Below are 21,322 nucleotides of genomic sequence, written 5' to 3' on the forward strand. Positions count from 1 at the left end.
GTGTCCATTTGAGTGCACATGTGTTCCCAGAGGTGTCGCGAAAATTGTGACCTCCCTCCCTTCCTTCCTTGCTCTGCAGCCTCACGGCCACGATTGAGGAAGTGCAACTTTGCAGGGTTATTTATGGGCCCGCGCGCCCTCGTGAGTGGCTGCGAGGAAACACGTGACGCCATTCAACTTTGCTTTATGGCCCGCGGCTTGACGAGACAAAATATAATTCTCATTGTGTATCGGTGAGCGGCTCCAGATGGGCCGAAGAGGAGCGCGCTCGGCCGGCTGCGTGTATGGGGCTTCGAGTCGGCCACGGAAGTGGAGGAGATGTCGCCGGTGCTGGCGGGGTGTGTTCAGCGCGGTAAGGCGGCTTTTTATCATTTGCTGCATGGCTGTATGATGTCACACCTAACGCTGTTTCCTGCGTAGAAAATAGGGGCGGCTGCAGTGGGAGGGGGGCTCAGGGAGATGACGTTCTGTACGAATGATTTTTTTCTTTCCTGCTTTTTCAAATTTGATTTCAATTTAACGTGTGACATTATGATCCGTGTTTTCCAATATAGGAAAAATACTTTTATATACAGTATGCATTTCACATGTGGCCCACGGCTGCAAAGGCCTGAAATACATCTCCAAAGCGTTATAAATAACATCCAGCAACGACCATATATGCAGTATATTTTGGGGGATTTTAGGAATTATGATTATTTTTTTAAAATGTGTAAACTGGCCTAAAGTGATTGTGCCATCTCCACGGTGTAATTTTGAGCTTTTTTCCCAAGCAGAAATCCCTATATGTTGCGTGAAATGAGGCCAAAGCACTTGGTGCATGTGTTTGGTTGAAAAACGCTGACTGTATGGTTCTTTTGTGCTGCATTTAGTCTGTGAGCCGTCTCAAGTGCTGGCCTGCAGGCTAAGGTGAAAGACAGGTCAGCTTGTCTCATATGTGTGGTTGATTTTGCACTTTTTTTTTGCCTGCTATTTAAAAAAAAAAAAATCTCGGAAAGATTAAATGTATCCTGTTGATCCTGGTTTATATTTGTCCAATTAGATTGATTACAGATCATTTAAGAAGTCGTTAACCATATTGGCAAATGTATCACATTTGATACACCTAAAATTTCATGATTTTGAAACTAATTCAGAATTTTGACATTTCTTTTTGGGAAAAAAATGGTGGATGCAAGTCAACACATGCATCTGCAGGTTCCATGAGAAAATTAAACAGGGTTTAGCAAGGGTTATTAGAGCGCTTATTACACACATTCCTTTTGACTTTTCTTTTTAGAAATGTGAAAAAAAGGTTTCATTGGGACCCTATTTATCAAATTTTGGGATTCTCTGATAATTGCTTCATATTGCAGGTATTTAAGGGTTAAGTAATCATTTAGCAACAACAGTGCATTTTTGTGTTAAAAAAGATTACACATAATAGTTGTCATTTAACTGTCTCACGTGTGTTTTCCTCTAAAATTTTGGCTTTATTGTTCAATCTATATTGAAAAAAAGACACACACCCCTCCACCCTCAAAAGAAAAAATGTTAAGGCTGTTTGATATGCATAATAATTAATCAGAAAGCGTGAAAGCTTCGATGCTGAGCTGTTTAAGTATAGCTGCCAATATAGTTAATGGCAAAAAAGGGTATTGGTCAACTTGTGCCCCCTTTGAGCTGTCAGAGAGGCTGAAAAATATTTTGGGGGCCAGGATAACTTTGTCAAATGATTTGATTTGACCTCGGTGGCCTGGGTGGAGATAAGCAGGATTGTTGCATCTAGATTTAATTTAACCGCCCAAGAAAAATGATATCTTCAGAGGTATATATAGCACTATAATCCACTATGGGTTTTTGCAGGGGTTCATAACTACTTGCTTGAAGATTCTTTAGAGCTAGTATTTTGTTCCAAAACTGGTTTCCAACATAAGAGACAAAAAACTGGCTTGTAGAACTTTTTCTAAAATGATATTTGGCACCAGTTTGACGATTTCTGCATTTGCAAAATGTACAAAACGTATTAGGAAATTAACTGGAATGTAAATGTGGCATGTAACAATGTGAACATAGTTTTATAAGTAGTTTTAAATAAGGGAAACAGGAAATTCAAAGATTTTGGAGGGTCTCTGATTTACTAAAAAAATAATAACTTCAATGTCTATGTACTCAAATGAAGTGAATAAATTATTGGATTCTCACATTGGATAGAGATTTAATTCATCTTGGAAGTAATGTTGGTATCATATGGAGGATAATTAACTGAATACAAATCAAATTAACTTGAATTCTGGCTTTGAAGTTAATAAGAAGGGAAGTAATTTTAGATGAATTCAAACTGGATTATCTTTGACAGAAATGTGACAGTATTTTAAAGGATTTCTATTCAATAAAACTTACACGTATAGGAAAAACAACTTGAATGCTAACTTTGAGGTAAATTCTTTTGTTGCCTTATTGGGTTGGACACAGATTGGATGGGGTAATTTCTTACCAACTGGAGGATTTCTAAATTAATCATAACCCAAAAAGATTCAATTTGGAACTATAGTATAGGCTGCTATAACCTATATTAAAGTCAAACCTATAAACGTACTCAATCAAATTAACTCAAATACTGACTCTTAGTATAAAAGACGCCTATAAATTATTGCACTATCACTTCAATACGGATATCAACAGTCAAATATCTTATAAGGGATACTCTACAACTGCATGGAGGAGACTATATGAAGCCCATTCTCTCCCTTGACTCTTATAATTGAGAGGAATGCCAAGAAGAGAATAACTGGGTCATTATGGACATAGGCAAGTGGAGGAAATTGCAGGAAAACATACACTCGCACGCAGGAAGGAAGTCCATGGTTTAAAAAAGTTTCCAAATGAAGAAGTTGGCATGACTTGTCTCTTGTTGATGCAGGGCCGCCTCCCGTCGTCTATATATACCCTGTAGAACCGAATTTGTGTGATGAAAACCCAATCACAGATTCGATTCTAGGGGAGTATATGGTCGATGAAAATACCTCGATGTTGGCATGACACTTGCGTGCCCTCCTCTCGTTAATGAATGATTCCCAGAGGCGACCAATTGTTTGCGAGGCATGGCAGCAGATGAAGGGATGAGATTGGTGTAACTTTTGGATGACCCCCCCTCCTTGACAAAGACGATCGCCATCAATTGTCCTCGCCCTGCTTTTATAGCAGGGGGCTTCTTCTTTGTGGCTTTTCAACAGAGGGCCAGCTCGGTGGAGGCTTCACCATCTTTCTATTTGTCTTCTTTTTTTCGCATTAAACTCCAGCTATAAAGTGGTTTTGTTCTCTCCGGGGTGGACCCTTCCTTTCCAGACGTGCAAGCAGATGTTTGAAGGTTTATTTTTCCTGCAGGAGTCTAATTAGGGGCATATTTGGAGAGGATGAAATTGCTCTTTACTTGTATGTTTACCCGTGCGAGGAGCAGCGTCACCTCCATTGGCCCGCACGGTCACATGGTCCGCTAACTTTATTCAGTTGACACCAAAGTAGGAGGGCTTTATGGAGGGAGGAAAAAAGACAACTGGAGAAAAATTAGTATTTTCTACCTTCACAAATTAATGGCCATGAGTTCGTATATGGTCAACTCCAAGTATGTGGATCCCAAATTTCCTCCCTGCGAGGAATATTCGCAGAATAACTACATACCTGAGCAGGGTTCGGACTACTTCAACCCCTCGCAGGACACTGACTTTCAGCACCCGGCTATCTACCCACGCGCCAACTACACGGAGCAAGCGTTTGGCTGCGATGCGCTGCAACAAGACGCTCCGGTGCAGCCGCGTGGTCACGTCCAAGAGAGAGCCGGTCATCCGAGCCCCTACGGCGCCCACGCAGAGCCGGGCGAACCGCTGCACGTGGCCGGAGCCAGGACGTGCGGGCAACCGGACGCAAAGAGCCCGAACGGGATGCACGGCAAACAGCCGGCGGTGGTTTACCCCTGGATGAAGAAAGTGCACGTCACCACTGGTAAGGGCGCCTTTGCGTGATGTTTATGGGAGCGTTTGAAAGGCCTTGCCAATTACACGAGTCGTAAATTTGATAGCCGGGGAAACAGGCCGCGAAACAGGAGGGGGCGTGAAAAAAAATTCTGTTGACTCTTCCACATTTCCACACAAATAATAACGCCGTTTTCTCCATTTTTTTTGCAGTAAACCCGGATTACACAGGGTCCGAACCCAAACGCTCGCGAACGGCTTACACCCGGCAGCAAGTTCTGGAGCTGGAGAAAGAGTTCCACTTTAATCGCTACCTGACCAGAAGACGCCGCATCGAGATTGCGCACACGCTTTGTTTATCCGAGAGGCAGATAAAAATTTGGTTCCAAAACAGGAGAATGAAGTGGAAGAAGGACCACAAACTGCCCAACACCAAGGGCAGGTCGGTGCCGAACCACGGACACCTGCACAAGGACAACCACACTGACATAACGTCTTTATAAACAAAAACAAAACAAAACAAAAAAAAACATGCATCTGATTATTATTATTTGTAATTTTTTTTTCTCTGCATGGCCTGACCTCATTTTTGGGTTTTTTTTTGTAATAATTTAAATTTAAAACAAAAATCAGTGTTGACCTGAGCCTTAGGTATTAAAAAAATACAACTCAATCAGTATTCTAACAGAGAGGTTCGACACCCAATTCAACCAAACAACCACTTTTAGTGGATTTCAGTGTCCTCTCGCGTGGATTCACGCTGGCTTAAAGTCTTAAGGAGCTTTACTGAGCACAGAGAGGCCATTCGTTTAAATTCGATTCGCTTCTCTCTCAGTAGACAATTTACTTGAATAAAAAATGCAAGCAAGGCGACAAAGAAACTCTTAAATATTTTGCTCTTCTTCGTTAAGTGTTTGTTTTAACTTATTTTGTACTATAAAAAAACATATTTTCCTCAAACATTCCTCATACGAACAGCCATTCTTTGTTGATATTTGTCTTCTTTGTCGCCATTTTCTTAAAAAAAATCTTCCTGCATGGCTTTGAATTTTTTTTTAAATATGCGATTATTTAGAAGAATTTTTATTTTATTTATTTGTTTAAAAAAAAGTGTACATTTTTTTGTATCGCGCGTGCACACGCACACGATGAAATGAATGCTATGTTCCCTTTGTGCATGGCTTTAAGTTCACGTGAGAATGTATTTCGACTTCTTCAGTTACACAAAGCTTGAGGGGTTGAAAAGGGGTTACAAAAAAAACAAAAAACAAAAAAAAAGAGTTTTGGGGGATAGTGTGTGGGGGTTTTGTTTTAAAACTCGTCATTGTGAGAAGACAAGAGAAGGCCCAGAAGCTCTTGCAGCTCCTGGAGCTCTTGTCCAGGAGGTTTTTTGAGGCGAAGGTCGGTGGAAGGTTCATCCAGGGGACACGAAGGAGCCGCGAGGGATGACCCCGACACCCCTGACCCGGCCGGACAAGCTGCATTTTCTCCCTTTTCGCCCTCATCAACAACTCTGGGAAACATTCAAAGCAAGTCGGTGCGTGACTTCTACAACCGAGTTCTTTCTATACCCTTCCCCAAAAAAAGCCTCAGTATCTGATGTCCCGATATTGGCGTCGATGTCTTTTACTGGTCTTATTTTTGTACATGCTTTCTACCTTGTATTTGTGCATCAGGATGTGAGAAGTATATTGGAAACAAATAAAGATTTCTACTGATTATGCATTTAAATGATGGCAGAAAAAGAAAAGTGTCTGATTTCAATTTCTTTTCACCCTCAAATAAGAAAGTCAGCAAAGTAATACATTTTAAAATGTGTTAGCGTGACTTGAAATAATATTTGCAAGCGAGTTCTATTATTTTTATTTTTGTTTTATGTTGGCGCCTGAGGTGGCATGCACGCACGGACGCTTTTCGAAAACATCCCCAAATGTGCGCCTTTTGGTTGCTCTCCTTTCAAGCATTGAATACAAACAAAACTGAAGCCGTTTGGACTAAAATCCACCATGAATTGCAATGTACTTTATATTACACTCAAGTGAATTGGTGCAAGAACCATTTTAAGACAAAATGAACGCTTCATATCTCTTAAAATCTTGATCTTCATTTCCCTTTGTGATTTATAATCAGTCTTTATTTTTTCTATTGTCCTTTTTTTGGTTTAATTTCGAAATACAGAAGCAGTATGAGTAAATAAATAAATAAATAAATAAATAAAAAAACCAAAAAAATTACAAACAAATCAACCTCTTAAAACAGATATTTTATGTATTTACCCGGAGTCCTAAATTTTCTTGAAGAGAATGATTTTTCAAGTTAAAACAATGATTCAGATTGAGGGAATTAAAATGTTGATTTTAGTCATAAGCTATAATAGAAACGGAAATCTCCAATTAAATTCTTGGTCTTAAAAACTTGATGAATGTTTTTTTTTTTTTTTTTTTAACGGCGGTGCATGCCTAAAACCTGCAGGCTCGCAGTTTTCCAAAAACAAAAAAATTAAGTGAAAAAATATCAGACAGCCCTTGTTTCTTCAGTTTCTTGTTTATTTTCAATGCATACTTGCTGAAGGTAGATTTTTCTCGGGCAAATATAATGACCCCAATTTTTTAAAAAATAGCTCACAATAGTTTCATTTCAAAGATTACATCAATTCTCATGATAATAACCAAAATTACTTCATTTCTTCCCTAACATCTTTTGCATTGTACTCCCAAAACTCAGCCACATGATGCACCTTTGTTGTTACTAGAACAAAAGAAACATAATGAAAGCAATGGTCTATATTTTTTTCATGACTATATGTACATATCTTTAAAAACGTGTACATAGACTATATCTTCAATCCTTCTTTGCGATGATTTTATGCAGATTTTGGTTCCATGAAATGCATTTTTATCTCATGTGGAACGTAATTATTTGCTACAGTCATTCAGTAACTCGTTTCTAGTAATGCTGCTCAAAGTGAAGTGAAAATCCTTGAACATGCATTTATAATATGCTGTATTCAATTGGATTTGACACCAGCCCTTTATTATTTATAGGGGAAGACCTCACACTTTGCAACTCGTATCAGTATCACACAAAAGGCCTCCAACAAGACATGTGGAGCCCCCCCGCCCCCCAACCACCACCACATACACTATACAATCCACGCTTGTGTGACTTCAAATCAAATCCAAGCCATGTCCTTGAACGCCTCATGTCATCCACGATGGCTGCTGAGGACGGACGGATGGACGCGAGGCGCCCCCATTAGTATTCGCATATGATTCTATAAGAACGAGTGTGATTGGACTGCACGTGTTGGGCGAGCAGCCGCGCTGACCTACATGTGCGAGCACCAATAAATGGCAGCCATAGGCGCCGTGCCACTTCCACTGACAGCCCCGGGAGCAAGCATGCGCCGATCCCGCCGCTGCCGCTCACCAACCGGCCATATTTGACTCATCTCCCCCCTCCTCCTTCCTTCCGTAACAACACAGCGCGTCGTCGTTTTTGGGCGACATTCGTTGAAAAATCCACACCGACACCATCTCGCTGCTTGTCCCCCACCCCCCGTCTCACATCACGTGACCGACCCAATAATTAATGCAGCTCCCCGGCACCCCCCTCGAAGCTCGGCGTCGTCATTAATCGCGAGGACTCTATCTAGACTTGAAAAACTGAAAAGAGGAGAGGGGGAAAAACAATAATAGCTCCTAAGCAGCACAGCAGCCTCCGGAGCGACACATCCGAACCTATGGAAGCTCGGGTAGGTCCAATTATTTACTGCATCATCCTTGTGTGCTTCCTTTTTCAAATTTCTGCATGCTGCTTCATTAAAACGTGCCAAAATGATCCATATTTAAACACCCGATTTCTGTATGAATTCATTTGCAATATGGGTTTGATTTCAGATGGAAGTTTGACACTTGTGCATCCTTGTAAATCATTGCCAGTAATTCCTGAAAGGGTGTGAGGGAGGGAGATAGAGGGGAGGAGGGGGCGCGAAAACTGTAAATCTTTCACTTTTATTACCCTGCGAACATATGCTGCAACGACAGTAGTCGACCTGAATCTTTTTCTTCACAGCAAGCACCAAAGCCCGATGCTCCAAATGCTCTCCAAAGACATGAAAACGTGCTTTATTTGACCACAATCCAGCCTATAAGTGTAATGCGTCATGGTTTGGAATTGATTTAAAATAAAGCAGCTTTCGTGAATGAATCAAGTGTAGGAAAATGTTGTGCAGGAACTAAAAGGCTGTCTTTTTTTTTTGTCCAAATGGATTGCTGAGGTGGAGGAAGAACAATCACGTGAACAAATATGCTCGCATCTCGCAGGGCAGTGCCTTTATTTGTCATCATAAAGCTCCCCCCTCCTCCCCAAACCAAATATTCCACTGTTTAGCTCCCAAATCTACACGGGGGCCTTACACTTGAATTCCTGCTATTTCATTTGCTGATTGATTGCCAGCAAGGTTTTTTTTCCCTCTCCTCCTCGCTGTGCAGAAATAAGGATACCCAATGTTGGCTTTTTATTGGTAGCTGAGTCCTTGCACTCTTTCGGGAATACTGTCTCCGCTGGTGTATGGAAATGTCTGCAAAAGAGCAAGATCAGGTTTAGGACAGCATTGTCTGCAACACAAAAGGCGGGTTGAGGGATTTATTCGAGAAGGAGTCGAAGAGCGAGAGAGCGAGCGAGCTTTTTTTTTTTGAATGATGAATTGACACCCAAGCAGGTAAGCAGCTGCATGGCGCAAAGCAACCTTTAAGCAGGTTAATTTCATGCAAGCAAATATATGATTTATTCCACTCGGATGCGGCGGTGGCTCGTTAATTGGTGGTCGTGAATGGAAGCTGCAGACCCCCAAAAAGGCAGCTCGGAAGGCAAAAGCCAAACATGATGGAGACGGAACTCGGTGCACTTTTTAGCTCATTTCCACGGGAGCCAGGGCGAAAGGAAAAGTAGAAGGCACTTTTCTTCTTTTTGACTCCCGGATCGTAAATCACATTAATTTGTTGTCTTATCGTCACAATGGCGTTTGCTGTGATTTATGTGGTTGGAGCTGCGTGGCTTTGTTAAAAAAAAAAAAAAAATCTAGTCATGTGTTCCGCGGACAAAGGATTTGGATTTTTGCACCGTTTTCCAATTTTGAAGGACTACATTTTATTAAATAGAAAAATCAAACAACGCAATTACAATTGGATAGACTCAATTTTTGCATGCATTTATATTATTATTTTTAGGCATTTTGATTTCAATTTCCGCAATTATTACAATCAAACATCCAATTTTACCACAACACTCCCGGCTAATTTCTACCTTTTTTACTCATGTTTTTTCCCGCCTACGTCGTCTAATGATGGACTTAATAAGTGTCTACATAGACTGGAATCCATTGTGTGGAGCAAACTTACCGTAGCAGCGCGTAGGCGAGGAACACTGCGCCATGAATAGGCGAGCATGTCTGCTACTAGTCGCCCAGTGGGCCCGAGCACTTGATCATCGACTGGCTTTTTACAAACAATCCCACATCCGAGCCGTCTATTCGTGAAAATTCTCATGTCTCATTTTCAGGAGTGGATGCGCAACCACGAAGCAGCATCGACGTTTTACGTACACTTTGGCTTTCCCTTCAAGCTTTTAAAAGCGCTGCTCGTTGTTCATTAAACCTCGAGTTAAAAAGCTGCGTGACCCAGAAGGTCAGGCAAAAACAGCTTATGACTGCTAAATATCTTCTTTGTATTAAAAGTGCGCACGGCAGCTTTTTTCTAAGAATTGAGGGCGTCACGTGACACCTTTTTGCCTTAAAACAGCGACAATAAATGGGCATTTTGTTTGATTTGTCGCACCGAAGCATACAAAAATATCTTGGAAAATGTGCATAATGCATTTTATTTGGATAAAAACAATTTTCCAGCACAAAAAAAAAAAAAAAAAAAAACTTGTGTGTGTTTTGCAGGTCGAGCTTGGACCGGGGATGAAGGTTTAAAGGACATCATACACACTTGCACAGATTTCGGTGAGTAACACGCGCGTGCACACAGTAAACAAGGCCTTATGTTGTTGTTTTTTCCTCGCAAAAAGTGAACCTTCAATGACCTAAACAGACGCAAAGCATGGAATTGTAATTATTCACCTAAATTCAAGGAGGTTCAACTTAAAAGATAATTATTGCGATTAGTTACGTGCCTTGAAAAGGGAGGAAAATTTCAAATAAGCGTCTAATTTTCGGAGAAATCCGAATTTGTCTGCAAATCCTCTGTCGTCGGTGCGGAAGCGACTTATGTTTCACTATCCGCAACGGGCCCGCTTTATAAAGCAACTCGACTCCATTCTGAAATTCTTTCCCTTGCCTTCCACCTACGCGTTGTTGTTTTGCTCCTATGAGAGAGCGCAATGTGTGTGTGCTTTGCGTCTTGCACGCGCACATTTGCGCTCATAAATTTTGCTGCGGCGGTCCACAGTGACAGGTGCAATTGTTATGCAGCACGACGAGGACTACCACCAACATACACTACAGGCAAGCTTTGGATATTTACGAGGCAACTTTAGTGCAGTGATTACGATCCCTTCGGCTGTGCAAAATGCATCTTAATTCAACATAATATTTAGATATTAATAACGTAGTTAAATTTAATATTTGTGTTTATGTCAGGCGAATATAAAAGACTTCAAATATAAAGGTTTAAATTTGGTGTCACAGTTTGCAATATTTTATGTGGGGCAAATTGTTTACATGTAAAATAAAATTTCATTGTTGTAAATTACAAAAAAAAAAAAAAAAAAAAAAACACTAAACGAGCATGCATGCTGACCCTGTAAGTTCTCGTATTATATTGTATTATGCAAGGTGTGATGCGAAAAGACAAATGATCATACGTCTGTGCCAACCACGCCCACACCGACGACACACGACTACACGTTCACACACACATTGACATATTTCTGGATATTAAAAGTAATACACCGTTTATTGTGTTGAACGTACGAGCCAAACGCGGCTGTAAATGTGTGTGCGACTCTATCTTGAACAATGCATGACGCGCTTTGTCAGACCTTGTGATTAGTGAAAAGGCCATTGTGTGTTGGTGTGTCAAATGCTGATTCAGCTTCTTTCTCAAGCCTCACCGAGAGCCTTTTGGGCTAAGTTAAACTTTAACTGTTTTGTGCGGCAAAAAGGGGGCCCAACTGGCGCTGCAATATACGTGGAAGCTTACATTGACTATAGGAGATTTTAAAAGACGCTAAGAAAAATGTTTATTTATATTTTGGGGTGTGTAGGTGACAGACTGAAGCCAACGTGGGGGAGGCCTATCACGTGAAAATAAACTACAAGCCAGCCCATGCCATTGGAAGGACTTTCCTTGCTTCATTTTCTTTGAGTGAGAAAAACAAAATGCAGAAAGCAACATACTACGACAACTCTGGACTCTTCGGAGGCTACGGTTACACCAAGGCTGACTCGTACAACTACGCGCACCAGTCATACCCCGCGGCCAATATTGACGCAGACTACCAGGGCTCCGTTTGCCCCATCCAGACCCCCGCTGTCCGGCCGCTGACCCTCAAAGAGGGCGATTTAAATGGGGACTGTATGCAGCGGCAAAGCAGCAATGGCAGCGGCAGTCAAAGCAACAACAACACAAACAGCAACAGCAGCAGTAGCAGCAGTAGCAGCAGCCAAGCGTCGAGTGTCGGGGAGCAGCAGCAGGCCGGAGCCCCGCTGCCACCATCGCCCGGCTCCAATGGCTCTGCGCCCCAGAAAAAGAAGCCTCCATCAGGGAGCAGCAACGCGTCGCCAGCCCTGACCAAGCAGATCTTTCCGTGGATGAAGGAGACCAGGCAGAACGCCAAACAGAAGCAGAATAACAACTGCCCCGCTGCAGGTATGCTTCACAATGCTCGTGCATGTTTCACACGCTTATGGAATAACAGGTGCCAAACCCAAGGCCCAGGGGCTAAATAAGGCCTTGATGCACCATTTTATGAGGCCCAATAGCAAAACATGTATGTTTCTTGAAATAAATAAATAAATGAATGAATAAATGAATGTCGCTTTTGCAACGTTGAGATATTTTGTGCATTTCTTATGACCAGTTCCAATATGAAAAATAATGCTGTCACAATTAACACTTGAACTCAAGAACTTAAAGTTAACGCGTTAATTTGACTCAACAGCTTAAAGTTAAAGCATTAATTTGTTTGTATGTATATATCAAGGCCTTAAAATAACCATCTCAGTAATTTTGGTATAGTAGTAGTTTTCAGGAAACATAATAACTAAACCATTTATTCACTTTTTGGTATTTACAATTTTAATATTTTTTTATTCTTAAAAAAAAAAACAAAAACAAAAAAAAAAAAAACAGGCGATATAAACAGTATGTGTATGTATATGGCGGAAAACACTCAGGTGACTTGAAGTTCAGCTCTGAGACCCCAAATTTGGCCAAATTTCAATATTGTCCGATATGCATGTGTAATACATCATTGGAAAGCTTAAAATCTCAATTTTCTGGGGCAAGAAAAATTTTGAACTGGAGGGCATTTATTAAAAAAAATGTTTTTTGAACAGCAAAACCCTAACTGGAGGTGAGAGCACGCGAGAGCATATTTTAAAGATGCCAGGATTTTAATGAGATATTATCGGGTACTTACCTCTTTTCGATCCAAAAATTCCATGTAGCATGTATCATGGAGTGTCAAGACTTAGCTGTGAATGGCCACAGCTGGATTTTGGGGGGATTTTATGGGTGAAACATGGTAATATCGCAAGGATCGCGATGCAGAAATCGCAGACATCAAGGAGTAATCGAGATTTTCATTTTCATATGTTTACCCTTTTAAACGTTTTTTTTACCAATTTTTTTTGTTTTTGTTTGGAGCAATTATTTATCCAAAATATTGGGGGCAATGCGACAGTAACGAAAAAAATACAATTGAGTGATAGTTATGAGGTAGATACCCGTGACTTTTTTACAGACGCCATATTTTCCATTGTGACGTAATTTGTTTAAAAGTTTAAAATATGCGCGTGAATAATTTTTTAAAGAAGTTTTTTTTTTTTAAACTAACTATTAGACATCAATTATTCTAAACTAAAAATAAACTATATTTTGAATGATAAATACGATTACTTACTTTCTTTTTATGGCTAGGTTGAAACAAAAGTGGTTGCGCGACGTCTGTAAACGGGGGTTTCCAGGGTAAAACGGACAAATTGAAAATAGTTCGGGGGCTTATTGCGCCATGAATCTGCTATGGCAGCATATAGACGTATTGTTCTATCAAAAACAACAGTTCTTTTGGCTTAAAATACAGGTGTTTATTTTAAAGAAGGGTGCAAGAGCAGAAACTGCTTTTTCAGCTTTGTCTGTGTTTTCTGCCATATACACATATATATGGTGAAATTTGGAACTTTGAACTCTGTCTCTTTAACATCTGATAGCAAAATTTCAAATACATATTTTGTTTGGCTTGAAAGTAAGGGAAATCGCTTTGAAGTAATATGTAGCATTCATTTCTATTGGTATTATGTAACAACCATGGTTCTATATATACACAAAATCCATTCTATAACAGTCCAATTAATGCATATTCTGGGGTGTCTTTTCTGTCTCAGATATTGGTTGCTGCATTTTTAACATTATCAGTAAAATCAAAACCAATACAGTGCAAATTTGTTATTTTTCATTTTTAATGAGAACCAACATGACACGGCCCGATTCAATATATTTATGGGTGTCTTTATGGAACTATGACGTTTTTTAAATATTATAATAAACACTATAATAATCACTGCGGTCTATAATGGTGCTGTGTGGAACCAGGGTTACAACACATATAATAATAATGTGACGCCACATGGTTTAACCCACAATACAAAACTAATTTGTTTTTGTTGTTGTTCGCAGGCGAGGTGAGCGACGAAAAAAGCCCGACCGGGCCGGCGTCCAAGCGCGTCCGAACGGCGTACACCAGCGCGCAGCTGGTAGAGCTGGAGAAGGAGTTCCACTTCAACCGCTACCTCTGCCGCCCACGCAGAGTGGAGATGGCCAACCTGCTGAACCTGACCGAGCGCCAGATCAAGATCTGGTTCCAGAACAGGAGAATGAAGTACAAAAAGGACCAAAAGTCCAAGGGGATCGCGCACTCCCCCCTGGGGCACTCCCCGGACCGAAGCCCGCCGCTTTCGGGCCCCAATCACATGGGCTACTCTGGCCAGCTGGGGAACTCGCTGGCCTACGACGCGCCGTCGCCGCCGCCCTTCGCCAAGCCCCAGCAGAACATGTACGGCCTGGCCGCCTACACGGCGCCGCTGGGCGGCTGCATCCCCCAGCAGAAGCGCTACCAGAACGCCGAGTACGAGCACCACGGCATACAGAGCAATGGCGCCACATTCGCCAGCGCCAATTTGCAGGGCAGCCCCGTATACGTGGGGGGGAACTTTGTGGATTCCATGCCGGCGTCGGGTCCAGTCTTCAACCTGGGCCACCTTCCCCACCCGTCGTCCACCAGCGTGGACTACAGCTGCGCCGCCCAGATCCCCGGCAACCACCACCACGGACCCTGTGACCCCCACCCCACCTACACGGACCTCACCTCGCACCAAGCCACTCAGGGAAGGATTCAGGAAGCGCCTAAACTCACGCACTTGTAATACAAGTGTGCGCGTGCGTGAGTGCGTGTGCCATGCAGTATTACGTCGCGCCCTTTTTATTACCTCACTCCTTTTTCTTCTAATAACTCCGAGCGAGTCTGTGCATTATCATCACAGTATTGATATGACTATTATTATTATTATTGTGCGTGAGTGTGTGTGTGTCCCAAAACAATTCCCCCAGTTATTTAACTCGGGGACGCCTGAGAGGATTTTTTTAATTTTATTTTCATTTTTTGTTATTTTCTAAATATATAAATATATAAAGTGCAATGCGCATTTTGAACTGAATATTTGACTTGAAGTAAGGCTTGTAGATGATGAACGTAGAAACTCATCAGTAGTGAGAGGGACTTTAGTCTCTTTTTCGTCTTTTTTGTCAGGATCTCATCCTCGTCATCTTGTTTATTTATTCTCATGATTATTGAATAATCATTTTTTTGGGCCCGTAACTATTTATTATTTAACAATTGCACATTATTTATCATTTATACGCGAGTATTTATACGTGTATTTGTTTTCTTTTTCTTCAAATTTGTAAAACTGAAAGATCAGTGCACTTGATGGCAAAACAGGGTTGTTAACAAAAATAATCGAATTGTATATTGGTGACAAATGGGGCATTTTATAGTGTATACGCACCACTATGTGTCCATGGTTAATATTGTGTGGAACCTTAAGCAAATTGTAGACTATCGAAGTATCAAATATTGTACACACCAGCATGTCATTTTGTTTTTTCTATTCATTTGTCTCCCGTCGTTAACCATCAAATGACCAGACCCCACTTATATTGAAATGTTATATTTTATTGTGTTGGACATTTTGTAAATAAAGTGCTCAAACTTGACTGTTTTATGTACACGATACAGCGTCCGTTTTTATTGTGCATATAGATGAATTTAATGTCCATGCCTTGTTTTAGTTTGCTGACTATCAGGAGGCCCATTGAGAGCCACTGGACTTTGCAAACAAGGAGATGCCGATCAATAAATTAGACACCATCGAATCCAATGTAAAATGCATTTCAGCAAAATATAAAAGGCCCCGGAGATTATTGACGTTTTATAAGCATGAGGACTTACTGCATCACCTTCATTTGGTTATTATTTTTTACGACACCAACCGTTTGATTATTACAAAGAAGAGAATGAGCTCCATCCTTATATTGATTGCCGCCCTGCAAAGGGTGAATTTTAAAACATATATCCAATGTATTGACGAGCAAGCAAGAAAGGGAAAGTGCATGCGTGTGCGCGTTTTAATGCTTATGCCCGCGTGCACGAGAGCGAGAGAGAAAGAAAGCGGGAGAGAGAGCAGTTCATCCTTTATTGCTCCTGGAGAGCCATTTCAAAGCTCATTAATCAAAAACTCGTCGCTTTCAGACTCCTCGCTGATTCCTCCTCCTCGCCAACAAAGCATCTGCATTCCAAATCCAAGGAACACACTTCAAACCGAGCTGGCTAATCTTTAATGGGGGGAGGCCATAAGCACGCTGCTGGCACATTGTCCCCCAAAATGTTGGACTAAATTTATCTATTAATGTCGTTATAAAATTACATATTTGACAAACACTATATATGCATACACATGATAATAATATAAATACATACTATATATGTGCATATTTACACAGTTATGTTTATTTTATAGATAAACATTGAGGAAATTCTGCACTATGAGTAAGGTCTATGCCCTCCAAAATAATTTGTTAACATAATAGCAACATAATTGTTATCTGTCTAAATATTTGTTAGATTAAGATTTAAAATGACACATAACATACAAAAAATAAGGAACATACATATATTTTAGAAGCAATAAAATTCACCCTGCACTATTGTATAATTATATAAAACTGAACATCGCTGTAAATTTCGTGATGAGCAGACTTTGCACTCCTGCTATGACCCTGATTGGAGCTCAAACGGCGCATGCGCAGTGGCTGGACGCTCACAAGGGGTCTTCAATGCTGTGCTGGCGCCTACATGTGCAGAACTACCGACGTGTAACGTTTGTGTTGCTCTTTCGCGGACTCCAATGCTGGGATAAATGAAAGGTGAATGAAAACGGAAACTTGAATGCTCCAACAGAGTGGCGTCTGCATGGAGATCTCGCGATACCTCTGGCTGCATCCATCTCTATCAGGTTGTTTTTTTCACACGTACTCTGAGTGGGATATGGACACGCCGCGGGAGGACTCACTATACAAACAAATATTTGGTCAATTTCAAATTTTTATTTTATTTTATTATTATTATTATTATTTTTTTTTTTTTACTTTGACTTTTCCGTTCCCGCACAGCATCAACGTTATTCTTGTCTGTGCAGTGGATCAAGAAATAATTTTCAGCAGAAAATGGACTCGTGGAGGATTGTTTCTCAATGCAGCCTAATTAACAAAACTAAGAATGTTAGGTGTAAAGTTTTGTGGAAGTCTAACCTGCTTTGAGGACTGTTAAAAAGGAAGATGGACTAAATGCTGTTGTAAATTATTTACTACGGTGCATTTTTAATGTAAAGTTGCATGCTGACACTGTGAATTAAAAAAAAAAATCATTTAAGTTGAGCCATGATCCCACATCCAAAGAAATGACAATTTAATTAAGTGGTTCACATCGACTTAAATTGGTTATATTTATATGCACAATACCTAATGGACTACAGTGAATATTCATTGTGATAATCAGATACACGCTTGTTTTATATACCTGTTTTCAATAAAAGACTTGAAATATTTGTGGTTTTATTATTAAGATTTGATATTTTAGTTTAGCTTCTAAAAATCCATAATGTGATGTGTTGTTTTGGTTAAAAAAAAGGCAGGCTATAAAAAGAAAGTTTTGAGACGTTTTTCAACATAAGTTCTATATGCTGTACATTAAATTAAGATCATAATACAAAAACTGTGTGTAGGTTTAGAAATACATACGCTACAAAAAAGCTAAGTAAGGTTGTGCATTTATAAATTGCTCCAAAACGCCTTTTTATCACTGAAGTATATGTGTCAGTGTTATTTATAAACTTCAGCTGGTAAATATGTCAATATTTATTAAGAAAAGTCTCACAACGACAGATGGATATCTTAAAAAGATTGCTTTTAGGAACACTGTGAAAGCTATACTGACCTGTGTTACCTTAAAATACAAAAGTAAGTCACTATTTTGAGTACAGTTGTAGATTACAGCATGAGCCTGGCAGGCGTATTTTATTCTATTAAGACAAACAAAGCTTTACAGTGTACATGGGTGATTATCATTATCATATAAGTACCTTCAGAATTACCATAAAAATCACAGCATTAAATGTAGCAGAACAAAAAAACCTTTGAAGGATTGAGACATGTCTCACACATTGTTTTGCTAATATTGTATGAAATTCGAGGTTAAAGGATATTCAATATCTCAATTATCACTTTTTCTTCTTTTTACTATGCTCAGTTAACTGATTATAGAAAGCTATTATGTTTATTATTATTAGTTAGTTAGTTGTTAGTTTATTATTATTATTATTATTATTATTATTTATTCTGTTGTATCAGTGGGAGAAAATAGATGGATTATTCTATATTCATAATCATATTGAACATTTGCAAGCATCCGTAAAATGGTTGTCTACCCTGTCACAATGGGGTATCTGCCCCTTTAAGAAACTCTCTAATGTTTTCAGTGTCATTACCACCAAAGTTTTTGGCTTGCTTCAATGAGAGAGAAGACTAGTGGGTAATTGTAGGGTAAATATATGGGAGAATATTATTATTATATTATTAATATTATATTAGGGAGAATTTGGATCATATGCAGGATGTTTGTTGTTGTCAACCTTTACATGTCTCTTTTTTCTTAGTCATAGTTAAATATTGACTGATATGTTATGCGTTTTGAGATTTGCAATATATTTTTTGTTAAGCAGTCCACAGCCAGTTTGCTAACTGAATCATGTCATAGACGAAAAAATATATTTGAAGTGGGAAGGCTGGCAGTGAATGATGTTGTGTCAGTGCTGTTGATGCCAATAGATGTCCGATCCATTTTAATTGGGAGTCCTAACAGTGAAAGATCACTGCCAGACTTTCCTGTCAAAATGGATTGGACTTCTATCGCAGTCACTAGCAGCCATTTAGTTAATACAATTAATATGAAATTTAACAACAACAACAACAAAATACATTTCTTTGCATTACAAAGACTGTTCTATTCTATTCTATTCTATTCTATTCTATTCTATTCTATTCTATTCTATTCTATTCTATTCTATTCTATTCTATTCAGATTTTTCAAAGGGGAGGGGAAGTCCTGAAGGCACCTGAGGGTCATCTTCCAAAACCCAAAGAAAAAGGAAAACATGTTCATAAGTGGCTTTCGATATTCAAAAAAACAACAACAAAAAAATCACCATTTACTGATGTTCCATCCACAGTGCTGACCAAAAGTATTGGCACCCCTACAATTCTGTCAGCTAAAGCTCAATTTCTCCCAGAAAATGATTGCAATTACAAATGCTTTGGTAGTAATATCTTAATTCATTTTGCTTGCAATGAAAAAAACACAAAAGACAATGAAACAAAAATTAATTATTATCATTTTTCACAAAACTCCAAAAATGGGCCGGACAAAAGTATTGGCACCCTCAGCCTAATACTTGGTAGCACAACCTTTAGACAAAATAACCGCGAACAACCGCTTCTGGTATCCATTAATAAGATTCTTACAATTCTCTGCTGGAATTTTAGACCATTCTTCTTTGGCCAACTGCCCCAGGTCTCTGAGATTTAAAGGGTGCCTTCTCCAAACTGCCATTTTAAGATCTCTCCACAGGTGTTCTATGGGACTCAGGTCTGGACTCATTGCTGGCCACTTTACAATTCTCCAGTTCTTTCTCTAAAAACCATTTTCTAGTGCTTTTTGAATTGTGTTTTGGGTCATTGTCCTGCTGGGAGACCCATGATCTCTGAGGGAGACACAGTTTTCTCACACTGGGCTGTATATTATCCTGCAAAATATGTTGGTAGTCTTCAAACTTTATAATGCCATGCACACGGTCAAGCTGTCCAGTGCCTGAGGCAGCAAAGCAACCCCAAAACATTAGGGAACCTCTGCAATGTTTGACTGTGGGGACCGTGTTCTTTTCTTTAAAGGCCTGTACGCCCCCCCCCCCCCCCCCCACGTAAACTCTATGTTGAATCATTCCCCAAAAAGCTCTACTTTTGTCTCATCTGACCAGAGAACATTCTTCCAAAACGTTTTTGGCTTTCTCAGGTAAGTTTTGGCAAACTCCAGCCTGGCTTTTTTTACGTACTGGGAAATGGGGTCTTCCTGGGTATCTTACCCTAGCGTCCATTTTCATTAAGATGCCGACGGATATTACAGGTTGACAATGTTGTACCCTAGGACTGCAGGACAGCTTGAACTTGCTTGGATGCCAGTCGAGGTTCTTCATCCACCATCCGCACAATCTTTCGTTGAAATCTCTCGTCAATTTTTCTTTTCTGACCACATCTAGGGAGGTTAGCCTTTACACTTATTGATGACACTGCGTACGCTAGACACAGGAACTTTCAGGTCATTGGAGATGGACTTTTAGCCTTGAGATTGCCCATGCTTCCTCACAATTTTGCGTCTCAAGTCCTCAGACAGTTGTTTGGTCTTCTTTCTGTTCTCCATGCTCAATGTGGTACACACATGGACACAGGACAGAGGTTAGGTCAACTTTAATCCATTTTAACTGGCCGAAAGTGTGATTTAGTTATTGCCACCACCTGTTATGTGCCACAAGTAAGTAACAGGTGCTGTTAATTACACAAATTAGAGAAGCATCACATTATTTTTCAAAGGGTGCCAATTCTTTTGTCCGGCCCTTTTTTGGAGTTTTGTGTTTAATTTTTTTTCCCATGCTCTTTTGTGTTTTTTCATTGCAAGCAAAATAACTGAATTATTATTATTACTATCAAAGCATATGTAATAGCAATCATTTTCTGGGAGAAATTGAGGATTATCTGACAGAATTGCAGAGGTGCCAATACTTTTGGCCAACAATGTACTTTCAGATACTGAAAGGTAACATATTGGTTTGCTGATTCATAAGACGGTTAAATGGTGAAGAGCTAAAGAATAAGTAGCCGAGAAATGTGAACTGATGTTCGCGAACCTGATGTGTGGGGATTTACGGCAGCTCTTACGTGTGGCTGATAGATATAATTGTAAGTGAAATAAATGACTAGCTCCTGCGGGTATGATTTAGGAGGGCCCGACTAGGATGTTCCTCTTCTCCTCCCTGGTGGAAGATAACTCAGTGATGGGAGGAAACCTGAAGTAAGTCATACATTAGCCACGCCTGCCCTACAAAAGCCCCTGCTTGACGCTACTGGCAAGGAGTAGGGCCACCACCCTTTTTGTGATGTTCATGCAGATTTCCTTCATAGCATCTTGTGTATGAAATTATGAGTGAATAAATTGCATCTTCATTTATCTTTGGGAAACCCTTCCTGTGCTCAATGCGATACTCGGCTCTCAGCGCTTTCCATAATGACATTAGTCTTCTGCTACACTGCAAAATTGATTGCCCAAGAAAATGAACTTGGCTTTGCTATAAATTACACCTATGGATCATAAGAAATGTGTTATTTTGTTTAAAATAGTACCTAATATAATTAGAGCTCTAATTCATGGTGAGCTACAAGTGTGCCTATTACAGTAACAGGCTTTAGAATTTAATCTGTCTTCTG

At 40.0% G+C, this 21,322-nt stretch overlaps 2 protein-coding genes across 2 annotated transcripts; both read left to right on the plus strand.

Annotated features, from left to right (window-relative positions):
- The first annotated feature begins 3,010 nt into the window (after window positions 1-3,010).
- hoxd4a (homeobox D4a) lies at window positions 3,011-5,834 on the plus strand. Its single transcript, XM_057852968.1, has 2 exons — window positions 3,011-3,981; window positions 4,164-5,834. Exons 1-2 carry the CDS (start codon window positions 3,573-3,575, stop codon window positions 4,451-4,453), a joined length of 699 nt encoding a protein of 232 aa, XP_057708951.1. The 5' UTR covers window positions 3,011-3,572; the 3' UTR covers window positions 4,454-5,834.
- Window positions 5,835-8,174: 2,340 nt separating this feature from the next.
- On the plus strand, window positions 8,175-14,730 carry hoxd3a (homeobox D3a). The gene is made up of 4 exons (XM_057852967.1): window positions 8,175-8,673; window positions 9,898-9,957; window positions 11,220-11,824; window positions 13,853-14,730. The coding sequence occupies exons 3-4, from the start codon at window positions 11,335-11,337 to the stop codon at window positions 14,596-14,598; spliced, it is 1,236 nt and encodes a 411-aa protein (XP_057708950.1). The 5' UTR covers window positions 8,175-8,673; window positions 9,898-9,957; window positions 11,220-11,334; the 3' UTR covers window positions 14,599-14,730.
- Window positions 14,731-21,322: the final 6,592 nt, after the last annotated feature.

Source organism: Corythoichthys intestinalis, chromosome 12, assembly GCF_030265065.1.
Source record: "Corythoichthys intestinalis isolate RoL2023-P3 chromosome 12, ASM3026506v1, whole genome shotgun sequence".
NCBI classification, from domain to species: domain Eukaryota; kingdom Metazoa; phylum Chordata; class Actinopteri; order Syngnathiformes; family Syngnathidae; genus Corythoichthys; species Corythoichthys intestinalis.